The following is a 12601-nucleotide window of genomic DNA, read 5'->3' as shown; positions in this document are numbered from 1 at the left end:
AATTGATGAAGATTGATGAAGTTTTGTGAGTTTTTGTGGTTTTGATCCAAGAAAATTGAGAGAAAGTGTTTTTGATCTTTTGGGTGAAATTGAAGTTACGAGAGAATGTGAAAGAAAATAACTTATATAGTGTGAATGGTGAAACGTCCAAAACGCCCTTAATTATCTCTTCTTTGACTCGTTTTCGAGGAAACTCAATTCGGCTCTAAATTACGGAACGAAACCAATTCCATTGTGAAGATGACCACATTCGTGACTCGTCGCCGCGAGAATCTTCTCAATCCGATAAGCGATGAAGAAATTGCGCGCGTTTGAATGACGAGAAACGTCGATTCATCAGGCTTGACTGTGCAGAATTTTGTGCGCACCGCACAAAGAACTCGATAAAACTCCATCTTCGGCTCAAAATTTGAACAAGCATGTGTGACGAAGAATCGAAGCTAACAAAATTTATGAGAAAATGCCGCCGGAATAGACTTCATACGATAAAAATCGAAGAAGTTATGAATTTTCAAACTTGGCGGGACATACTCGAAAATGCACTATTGATATCCAGGTGTGTGAGTTGCCACTGTCGGGAGATAGCAAGGTTGAGAATGACTCTGACAGTAACAGGTTTGATAACAGGAGATAAAGTCTCCTGAAAATGAAAGCCATGGACCTGATGAAAACCCTTGGCCACTAATCTGGCCTTGTATTTCTGAATTGTTCCATCTAGATTCTGCTTTATTCGGAAAACCCATTTACATTCAATGGCTTTTCTGTTTGGAGGCAGCTGAGTGAGAGTCCAGGTTTTGATGTGCAACAAGGCTGTGTGCTTAGCTTGCATGGCTGCAAGCCACTGAGGGTGTTTAAGAGCTATTTTATAAGAGGTTGGTTCCAATTCAGTAACAAGAAGTATGGGATGCAGTCTAGGATGAACTATTCCATCTTTGGCTCTAGTGATCATAGGGTGAATGTTAGTAGTAGGAATAGAAACTACAGGGGGCTGTATAGAGGAACCAGAAGTGGAAGCATTAGAGCTAGAGGTTGGTGAAGAGGCAGTAGTAAGTGCTTATGAGGACTGAGGAGTGTGAACAGAAATGGGTGCAGAAGAAGTTGAGGTTGTAGGAGGAGAGGAAGGAGAAGGATTATGTTGCAGAGGAGCAAAGGAAGGTTTGGAGAATGAGGATAAAGTGAAGAGAATTGGGATAGAAGTAGCAGCAGAGGAGGGATTAGTCTGAGCATGAAATAAAATCATATCATGGTAAGGAAACCTTACTTCATTGAAGAGTACATTTTCATACCCTAATTTTGACCCCCCCGAGATGGCATACCTCCAAATACCTTATCAAACTTAAGACAAGTATTTAGAGCAGTCACTTGTTTGTCTGATACCCCAATCGAGGATGCTCATGGACAAAGGAGTTCAGGCAAAAGATCAATCAATAAGATATTAACCTCTAATACAATCATAAGACTCAAATGATTCATTCATTCACCTTTGATTGATTAGACACCTAGACTCAGGTTTGCTCAGCTAGGGTTTTGAACCTATCAAGGACTAAAATCAGGGACCACATTTGGGAAACCCTAGAAAGCCCCAGGGCATCACTCAAAGGCTTCAATCATCTTCAAATGATCCATATGACAATATCCATAAGGAATTACACTTCAATTCAAGATCTACAGTCATCAATTTCATCTGGTCGACAATTGGGGTTTTTGACCTAATTCACCCAGATAGTTGACTTTTAATCAAGACATGGATCCAAAAACTCAAATCATGACTCAAGAACTTATATTACCTCAATATAATCCATTCACATCATTCATTTGAGGAGGAGAGTTTAATTCATCACAAAAGTCCAAGATTTCACTTCATTTGGAAAAAGTCAACTATGCAAGATCACCTTTGACTTTTAGGATTTTTGGTCAAACCATAAATTTTAAAGATCAATATCATCAATATATGATTATTAAAGTCATTTGGCAAAAGAAATCCAAGAAAATTCATCATGGATCAAAAAGTCAGGAATTAGGGATTTTAAGGGTATTTTGGGAACTCAAGATTTTGCTTACACACTAAAAAAACTCCCAAAATGAAAGTTGTAGATCTTGCAAAATAAAACAACATCTTACAATGCAACTTTTTTCAAGAAATCAATCATTTAAGAGATTTGGGATTATGAAGTTTTAGGTCATAAAAACATACAAAAAATTCTAAGTGTTTTTAACCTAGTTTTCTTCAAACTTTGGGCCTGTTTTTCATAATTTTCCCAAGAGATTTTGAGGAAACTCCAAACTAATGAATTGAAGTACATGTTAAGGGCTTTCCAAATTATTCTCAACCTTCTCCAAATTCATTTTGAGCTAGGAGTTATGCTTGTTCAAAGTTGGCCTCATGAAGTAAAATTATAGGTCATGTACAATTTGAAACTTTACAATTTTGTGCATATGGCTTCACTAATGGATGCTACACGACCCATAATACATCTGTAAACATACCATGCATCCATTTCTACCATGACATAAGAATTGAAGAAGATTCCCAAAAACAAGAACATGTGATTATGTAATCATTAGTTTTGAGAATTTATGGTAAGCAATGATTCATCAATTGGAATCTTCTCCTAAGCCAATAGAAACCCTCTACATATCAGAAATGTTCCCCAAGATCAGATGAGATCAATGGATAGGGAGCTAGCTCAGTTTGGCCATCATTGCATTTTGGAGATTCTTTGAATTTCTTCATAGCCAAGAAACCAAAACTCTCTCATTAAGCAAGCTCACTCTCTCAATCTGTGCAGAGACTTTTGCCTATAAATACAAGTGCATTCCTCAGTATTAGACACACCAAAGCAACTATAATTCTTGCTTTCTCCTTCTTTCTTTCACACTTAGGATTTTCAAAGGTTCTTTGGCAAGAAGACTCGGGTTCTTCAAACCAGGGCTTTTCCTTTGAAAATAAGTGTTCTAACCTTTCAAAGGGGTCCATTAGAAGTGATCCAAGCACCTGGAACACTTCTGTAAGTGCAAGAACACCATCTTCACTTTCCATTTGGAGCAAAATAAGTTGGAGGTCCATAGAGCAATTCAGAAGGTGTCAGGCAAATCCAAGCATCCAAACAGGTTCCTTAGGGTGTGGTGAAGCTATCCAGATGGTCGCAGCTCATCTGTAAGCTCAGAATCACTAACCTTCATGATCACTTGAAGCTCAAAAGGAAGATATCGAGTAGGGAATTTCTGAGGTATTCAAGTCACAATAAGCACTCAGATAGCTTCGTTGAGTCCCCAGGAAGCTTTTAGGATCATCCATACAAGCTTAGGAGCTCTCTATCAGTCTCACGACCTTTACTTTCATAGGTAAGTTTCTCAACTCCATCTTTTCAATTTGTGTACTATTTTTGATATATCTCGATACCAGTTTGTTTAGCATCATCAGAGGATTAAAAACCCTCTATTATAATTCATTTATTCATCTTGTTCATCATTTAATTTTAAAATTAGGGTTCATGTGTTCTTCGTGTTTTCTGAAAAATTAGATAGTTGTAGTTAATATAAATAAATATTAGTTGCATGTCTGGATTCGTGAGGAAATTTAGAGCAAAATTCATGTTTACATCATCACGTTTGGTTGAGAAATAAGCAAGTTCAGAAATTCAAAAATGGAAAGCTTGAGGTTGAAGATGAAGATGGTGGGTGGCGCCATTTTTGAATTCTCAGGGGATAGTTTAAAATATAATTAATTGAAAGCGTGTTTTAAACGAATACATCGTTTAGCTCACTTGGTCACATGCGCTTCCACTCTCTCTTGCCACAAGGTCTGGGGTTCGATCCCCCCTCAGACCTTTTGTTTTTATTTTCCATTTTTTACACGCGTGTTTCACATATAACCAAATGGAGTCCCTCTTTAGTCACACTGAGCGTGTAGCTCAGTTGGCTTTGTTTTGTGTGGTAACCATGGAAGTGTGGGTTCAAGCCTTGGTGGAGACAAATCCTTATTTTTAATCACTTTTCTCACTTATTTTCTTCACAACTTTAACCAATTAATTCACCCTTCAAATTAAATCATTTTTGCTTAATTCTTCACACACTTGTTATTTGATATACCTATTTTATGGATAGTCAAAAAAATTACAAATATATTATTTATTTGATGTGTTTTTATTAGGTTAAAAATGGTGTATTTCTAAGTATTTTAAAATACTTTCAATACATGTTTTTCTTGAATTTTCAAAACTTAGTCTCTCATAAATACTTTAGTGATAAAACCCTAATCATTTAGGTCTTAATTAGGTATAGATTTTGTCTTTACCTTAATTAAGTTGACTTTTGTCAAATCTTCAAAACTGTTTCTCATACATAGTAAATAAATTTTGGGTCCCAGCACCTTTTTCTTTTCATAGTTTGTTTTTTTCAAAAACTGTATTTACAAAATCTTTCTGTTTTCAAAACATTCTTCTGGTATTTGAAGGGCATTATTTCCGGTGAAACTCTTTAGATACCTATGTGACCTATGTCCATCTTTACTTCTTCTGTTTTCAAAAACCTTTAACTGTTTTATCATAAATATTCAACTGTTATCAATAAACAAAATTGCTGGTGAGGCTTTGTATATACTTCTTCAAAGACCTCCACTCCATCCAGGTTAGGCTTAACAAGCTTTCAATTTACAGTCTTTACTTAAATTACTGTCAAATATAAACTGTTTAGAACTACGTCTGAGTAAAACCTTAGAACAGTTAAACTATATATATATATATATATATATATATATATATATATATATATATATTATAGGACTATGGCCTAGGATTGAGAATGTCTTCCCGGTGAAGGCTCTTTCCTAATTAGAGATCTTTAGTTCAAACCCTCAAGATGAATTATTCCCGGTGAAACATCTTGAAAAAGCCTTAGAACCCAAAATAGGATACATCCACCCAAGAGGAATTATTCCCGGTGAAACCTCTTACCCATTTGCTTAGAGCCAAAATAAGTTCAAAACCACATAGCTTTCTCTTGTGCTATAACAAGGACCCTCGACTAGTCTCCTCTTAGGCTTTGTACAAGGACCCACAGGCTTCTTAAAAGCATTCCCAGCTTCCTCTTGAGCTTGTATACAAGGACCCATCAGGTTTCTTATAAACATAGGAACAGGTCTTTAGTCACCTTTTAGCCTATCCTGGTGAGTTTCTTCCATTCTTTAAACAAGACTTTAAACAAGCTAAGAATGTCTCAATCTCACATTGAGTATACCTTTTGGAATGAGAGACATGGACAGTCTCTGTCACCCTTATCTTCATTAATCTTCCTCAGCAGAGTCTGGGATCCATAGTTGTCTATCCTTAGTCAGTGTCAGCCTTAATCTTGGGCTTTAAACAAGAAGTCTCAACTAGATGATCTTTCTGCCATAAAAACCCCTGGAAAGGGTCAGCCTCCAAAATCACTCCTTAAATCCAAATTCCCTGGAAAGGGTTAGCTTCCAAAATTAAACTTTCAAAAGATAAAACTCTCTAGTAGAGTAAAACCCCTGGAATGGGTCAGCCTCCAAAATCAGTCCTTCAAAGTCAAAACTCCCTGGAAAGGGTTAGCTTCCAAAAAAAATTTCAATTTTTAAATCCCCCGGTAAAGTCAATCTTCCAACCTGTTTCTTCCATTCAACAAAAGCACATACTCCTCTTAAAGTCAAAACCATACTCATAGGTATTCCCTTAGAGAGTCAGCCACAACCTTGGGCTTTGTACAAGGCAGATAATAGAGTCTCCCCAGTGAGTCTTTCATCATCAAGTAGCCACAACCTAGGGCTTTGTACAAGGCAAATAAACCACATTTCCTGTGTCAAAGATTCCTAACCTCTAGGATCTTTTCCCCATAGAGTCATCCATACTCAGTTTCCTCAATAGTCAGCCAAAACCTTGGGCTTCATACAAGGCAGAAAATAATGACTTCCCTAGCTAGAGTCCGCCACAACCTTGAGCTTCATGCAAGGCAAAAAATAATATACTCCCTAAGTAAAGTCAGCATATATATATATATATATATATATATATATATATATATATATATATATATATATATATATTCCCCAATTAAGAGTCAGCCACAATTCTGGGCTTTGTACAGAACACCAAATAAAATCTACCAAAATAAAGACTCTCCAACTAGAGTCAGCGTCAATTTTGGGCTTTGTACAGAACACCATAACCTTTTAGTTTAAGTTAACCCCTAGTGGAGTTATCTCCCAGAGTCAATAAAATCAACCAATCAAAAAGCCTCAAGCTTGGGCCTCATACAAGCCAGCTAAAAATCAAATCTTTCAAACAGTAGATAAACATAGCTTATCTCTATAGAGAGATATTTCTCCTATCTCACCACATTCAAACAAACAAATACTTCAATTTCAATCTCAAACATTCTCCCATTTAGGACTTTGAAAGACATGCTCTGAGGCAAACAAACCCAGACACTTACACTTTCCCTAATTTGGATGAGAATCTTTCTTTCATTCAAGAGACACGTGACTGGCATACTTGCAAACATACAAGTAAGGTCCCTCTCTTAATGAAATGAATTCAGCTTTTCTGTCACTCTTTTAAATGTTTGTGGTGGAATAGTAGAAATACCTCTCTATAAAGACGACTTCATGTCTCTTTACTGTAAACAGAGATTTAATTCAAGCTTCAACCTTGAGCTTCAAGCAAGGCATAAAAAAAACAATTAATTTCCCTAATTAGTTCTCCGAACTACAAAAAGCTCTGACTTCCATTAGGGATATGTAGGCATGAGGTTCATAAGGAATCTCAGCGAGCTAATAAAATACCAAAAATAGTCAGTCAGTCTGTCTTTCTTTTCATTCAATTCAATTCCTTCTCCTAACACAAAGGAGAAACTTTCCCAATCAATAAGCAACAAACACAAACATATAGACACAAAGAAGGTTCCCGTAGAGTACTACGGATATGTAGGGTGCTTAAACTCTTCCCTATGTATAACCGACCTCCCGGACTCCAGAATTTCTAGTCTAGGTGAATCCCCACACTTAGCAAACTCCTAGGGTTTAGTTGAGATCTTTTTCCCCTTTCCTACTCGTAGGATAATTAAAAAGTTCGTGTGATATCGTAGGAAGAACTGAAATAAAATTCATCCCGCCACGGGCGCATTCTCCTTCCAAATTCCGCGTGAAGGTTCTAGCGTGCCGTCTTCCCAAGTGAAACAGGGAGGTAAAAAAACGACACCAAAGAAAAATGGCGACTCTGTTAGGGAAAGTAATAACCTTGGTTTTTCATCCAAACCAATGGTTGACCTGTGCTGGTCCAACCCCCAATGAGGAATTAGGGATGCCAAATTCCCCCTCAAACAAGAGAGGTCCTGCCTAACCTCTGTGTCATTTCATGTGATTGTTGCATATATACTTGTTTATTTTGTTTTTTCTATATCGGGAAAGGGCTTGATTCCCCCTTGTGGTGAGAAATCCTATACCCGGATTTGAGTGCAACATAAGATAGGATGGAGGATGTCTTCTCGGTGAAGGCCCTCTAATCTTAGTTCCCAAATCTACTCTTGGGATTTGCCTGGCTGGTTGTGATTAACTGCGCCAATGCATTCCGAGACTGATTTGTACCAGGAGGACCTAGAAACACATTAACCCCACTTAAAGCCTTCTTTTTTAGGACGTAGAGCGGTGATTATGAAAGTAATTGTCACGCAGATACTACACTCAGAGAAAACTCTCTTATAGATACCAGTCAACGTATCTTTAAGATTGAGCAAAAGCTCTTAGAACCCTTAGAACCCGTTCTACAGGTACAAAAATCCTTATCCTTAGTTTACCCTGGGGAGAGGTTTGCGTTGTGATTCCATGACCACTATACCCTTCTACGCCATGTTTGTTTAAAAACTCTTGTGTGTGCATTCATGCATCATTCTTCATAATACTAAAAAACAAAAGAGTCTTTTTCGAGTCGTTTTTCAAGGAAACTAAATAACGAACGTTTTCGAACTTCATAGAAAGAGAGAAACGGAGAAAGGACTTAAGGATCTATACCATGGATTACGGAAGAAAGAGAGCTAGGAAGTACACCTTCAAGATTCCTAAGGTAGAGGAATTGGAAAAGCTCGGAAAACTGGTGGTCAACCCCCAGGCTTTCTAGGAGAAGTATGGAAAACTTCTGCCTCTTCTCAATACCAACATTGTGGATGGGATCCTTCCCACATTGGTACAGTTTTACGATCCAACGTATCACTGCTTCACCTTTCCAGATTATCAACTTATGCCTACGTTAGAGGAGTACTCTCGTCTGATTGGAATACCCGTGTACGCGCAAGATCCGTACTCCGGTTTGGAAAAGAATCCTGACGACATTATCATTGCTGCAACTACTCCCTTGAACGTAGCCGACATCAAAACTCATATGGTGAGCAAAGGAGGAATTCAAGGATTTCCCTCCAAGTTCTTGTTGGATCAAGCTCGGTATTTCGTCAGCATCTAAGATATGAGCGCTTTTGAGGAAATCTTGGCTTTGCTTATCTACGGATTGTTTTTGTTTCCTAACATTGACAATTTCGTCGACATCAACGCAATTACGATCTTCTTAATTGGAAATCCAGTTCCAACCTTGCTTGCGGATGCTTATCACTCTGTGCATTCAAGAAACCTACGGCGAGGAGGATTAATCACATGCTGTGTACCTGTTTACGGTGATTTCCGGTAAACAACCGCTAGTCTTCCAAACTATAATAAATATGATTTGGTTACTCGCAGGATCGACTAGATTGATCCTAGGACATAGTCAAAAAGGTTGTTATTCATGATAGTTCGAATTATGTCTATGGTTGGCTTGTCTCGAAATAAGAAATACTTAATCAAAGAAATAAAGATTAGCAATCACCTTGTTATACACATAAATATAACATCAGCGAAGGGTAAGATAAAGACGAAATATAAGACAAAACTGTAAAGTGCAAGAATCTTAAAGTGTGGAAACGTAAATGCTTCGAAACTAAGTAAAATGAAGATAAAGAGTGCAGGAACGTAAATGAAAAAAAGTAAACGAAATGCAGTAATATCAAAAGAGACTTGAATAAAGAAAGATACAAATGTATTTAAAATGGTGTTGGTGTCATACGTACATTTCTCAGCGAAACTTGTTCTCTTAACACTTGATACTTGAGCGATATGTGAGTGATTTGTATAAAATGAACACACGGAATCCTAATACTAAGACCCTTATTTATACTAATTTCGACCCTAACGGTCCTACACTAATCTGATGCCACGTTACTCACGAGAATCCTTGGGATGCCATCTGTCTTTGTGCAGTTATATAAACTACTTCGAAATTCAAATCCTCCTGCCTGAATCATCTTTCGACGCGTGGCAACGTAATCAGAATCGAGAATGCCACGAAAATACGCTGAGCTTCAGTACTTTACATATTTCGTAAAAACGTTCAAGTCCTCAAAGATGATTCTTTTCAAATTTAGCTTCAATGCTAACTGTCTCCGTCCTAACTTAAACCATCACTCTCAAACATGGCCATCAGTAGCCATTTTTGATCTTAAAAATGGTCATCAGTAACCATCTTCCTTTGAATTTCAAACCTTCGAAGGATATTCTTCCCAAACGAAATCTTCAGCTAACAAATTGCCCCAAATAAATGCCTGTTTCGAAAACAAGAGAAATAGGCGTTTCTTGTTATAACGAGATTTCGTTTTACTTACTTCTTAGAGTCCCAAGACTATTGACTGATGTCATAATCATTTATGACTCTGTTTCCAAAACGTCTTGTCATTTTCAAAGATGTCCTCTCATAACTTACATTCCCACGTTCTGGTCTTACTTCATGATCATTACTCCTATATACTAGGAGTAAAGCTAATAATTATTCGACCGCCGTTGGATTAAATCAACGCCTTCCGCGTGTCTCTTGGCTTTTACCCAAAAGATTTGAAAGGGTTTCCGTTAAACCTTTAAATACTTGAACTTCTACCTTCATATAACTTTCACTTCTATCTCCTCATTCTCTCCACAGAAAAGAACATCTTCGGTTACATTCAAACCCAATTCCCAAATCAAACTTATCCATGGCGTCTTCTTCAAATGTTCTTCAACCCGTTCTAAAACTTCAAAATCCTACGCGGACAGGGAATCAAGAACACATACCAAGTCTAAATACTGCAGAGGCGCGCGCCATCTATGCTTCTCAGGTAATCATTCCCTTTGAACTTTCTGGAAAAACTCATGCCTTCATGGGTCCTTTACCAGGAGAAAATAACTCCTCTTTGAATAAATTCTTTCCTGCTTATTACAAAACTAGGCCTTTAGTTAGCAAGAATAAGATAGACGATGAAGGTCACCCAGTCTCAGCCAACCCTGATAGCCCAAAAGAAACCTCAACTGAAACTCCTTTAGCCTTAGAGAAAATTAGGTTAAACTATGTAACCAATTTTGTGAAAGTCTTTAGGTCAATCCCTTTAGCAAAGGATCCTGAACTGTATTATGCTTGGCTAACGAAGGTAGAAAAGCAAAAAGCGCCTTTCTGGAAACAACTAGGGATTTATGATTTAATCCAATTATCCAAAACAGGCTTAGAATATAACCAAACCATGCTAGTAGCGTCAGTTTACTTCTGGGATGCTTCTCACAATACTTTTCACCTTCCATGCGGGATGGTTACCCCTACCCTCTTCGATGTAGCTGCCATTACAGGGCTTCGACCAACTGGGGAAACCTTCGACCCTAATTTCATGGATACTGACACCATCAACTTTAATGAAGCAACAGTCACCTATACTACCTTCATTCAACAATACCACAACAAAACGGACCCAGACGTTTCTGAGGAAGAACACATAGCTTTTCTAGCACTTTGGCTCTCGAGATGCGTCTTTTGCTCTAGGTCCATACAAGTAGCAAAAAGATATCTTTGCATGGCTAACCAATTAAATGCTGGGATAAATTTAAACCTAAGCCAGTTAATTCTAGGATTTCTTTATGAGAATCTTAGTGAGGCAACGGACCTTGTTAAGAACTACAAAACAGGATCTCTTCTTTTCGCTGGTCCTTTCTGGCTGTTGCAACTATGGCTTAATGCCACTTTCGAAGCTCACCTCCCATATAAAAATGTCGTGGACGAAGAAAGTGCAGACATAAAGGATCGAACAGTAGAAGGAACCAGATTGGCTTACCTAACTCCCAAGGAAGAAAGTGGCAAACTTCGTGAAACCTTCCTGGCATTCATAATGATGTTCGCTGAACGCCATCAATTCACTCCTTTGATGGCACCATTCGTACAACGTAAGGTGGGTCCCGAATGGTTTATTCGAAAATTTCCAACAACTTCTCCTGAACAACAAGCTGAATCTATGGCCATCTGGGAAGCTTTCCTCACCCCAAAGCTGTTATATCACTGACTTCGATCTCCAAAAAGTCATTGCTATCTCCTCTGCTATCAACCAAATCTGGTTTCAAGACAATTTGGGCTGGTTCAACTCAAACCAAAGTGTTTGTATGACAAAAGGAATCACATGTGTCTACACACTTCGCATCTGACAGAAGATGAATATGAATCAAAAATCTCTCGATATGTTGGCATCACTACTTTGTCTCCTGTTTCCTTTGAGCCTGCTTTTTACTCTACCATAGATTTTCATCAATGGTGGACAGAATATTATTCTACGCAAATCTTCGATGCTGAAAGCCTTACTCGGGAACTAACTGCAGCTTTTGCTGATGTGCAGGAGAATTTCCAGAAAGGTACTTCGACTCATATTAAAGAAATTCAAGCATTTCAAAAGTTCTTTGAAACTATCTACAGGCCTGATGACCTTAGTCGGACCGTTCGTGAGGCTGCAGTTACTTTACGTGAAAAGTTTTCTGCTAAACTGGATAAGTTGAAATTGCCTACGTTTGTTCGACCTGAACTACGTTATAAAGTGGCTTTCGAACTTCATCCTCCAAAATTTCCTCCACTTCCTAGTGCTGATTTTGGGGTGGCCTTAAGCGCTCCTTTTCCAGACTAGTTTGTGTATGGGAATCTCATAAAAACTCTTTAGGAAGAATCTAAAAAACGCGTTGAACGAGTGGTCCCGACTAAGCACACCTTGGATACTTTCAAAGGACATCTTCATATAGATATTGAGCATGTTCGCGTTTTGACTCCAATACCTGAAGGTTGGGGTTTAGACAATCCTTCGACTAATCCTTCCTTTTTCATTGAAATACTGATTTACATTTTGTTCACAGCTGTTGCTCGAAAGAGACAAATCAAGGAAGCCCCTGTACAAAAGGGTTCTGGAACTTCGAGGAACACCCGGGCAAGTGGGAGTGACTCTGTCACCACTGGCAAGAAACCTACGGTACTTGGATACCCTATATTTCAGCTTGTGAAATTTAATGAATGTCACTCACTTGGTTTTAATATGTACTTCAGAGCTCGAAACCTCCAGCATCTTCGAAGCGAAAAGCTCCTCCAACAGCCGACTCAGACGATAAAGATAAATCTCCTCCTCGCACCAGACAAACAATAAAGAAAAAACAAAAAGCTGCCACCCCTTCAGCCAAAGGAAAGGGATCTGGGACTTCGAAGCTCACCTCTTCGAGTGACATGGTATCTTCTGA

General features: G+C 38.2%; 1 protein-coding gene across 1 annotated transcript; it reads right to left on the bottom strand.

The window, feature by feature from the left end:
* Window positions 1-511: 511 nt before the first annotated feature.
* Window positions 512-949, bottom strand: LOC131632528 (uncharacterized mitochondrial protein AtMg00820-like). The gene has a single exon (XM_058903271.1). The coding sequence runs from the start codon at window positions 947-949 to the stop codon at window positions 512-514; it is 438 nt and encodes a 145-aa protein (XP_058759254.1).
* Window positions 950-12601: the final 11652 nt, after the last annotated feature.

This window comes from Vicia villosa, unplaced genomic scaffold (genome assembly GCF_029867415.1).
Source record: "Vicia villosa cultivar HV-30 ecotype Madison, WI unplaced genomic scaffold, Vvil1.0 ctg.000955F_1_1_3, whole genome shotgun sequence".
Classification (NCBI taxonomy): domain Eukaryota; kingdom Viridiplantae; phylum Streptophyta; class Magnoliopsida; order Fabales; family Fabaceae; genus Vicia; species Vicia villosa.
This window is presented reverse-complemented; position numbering and strand designations above follow the sequence as displayed.

What these genes read in the sequence shown, in the direction of transcription:
- LOC131632528 (XM_058903271.1), bottom strand. Translation starts at nt 949, where the DNA reads ATGATCACTAGAGCCAAAGATGGAATAGTTCATCCTAGACTGCATCCC.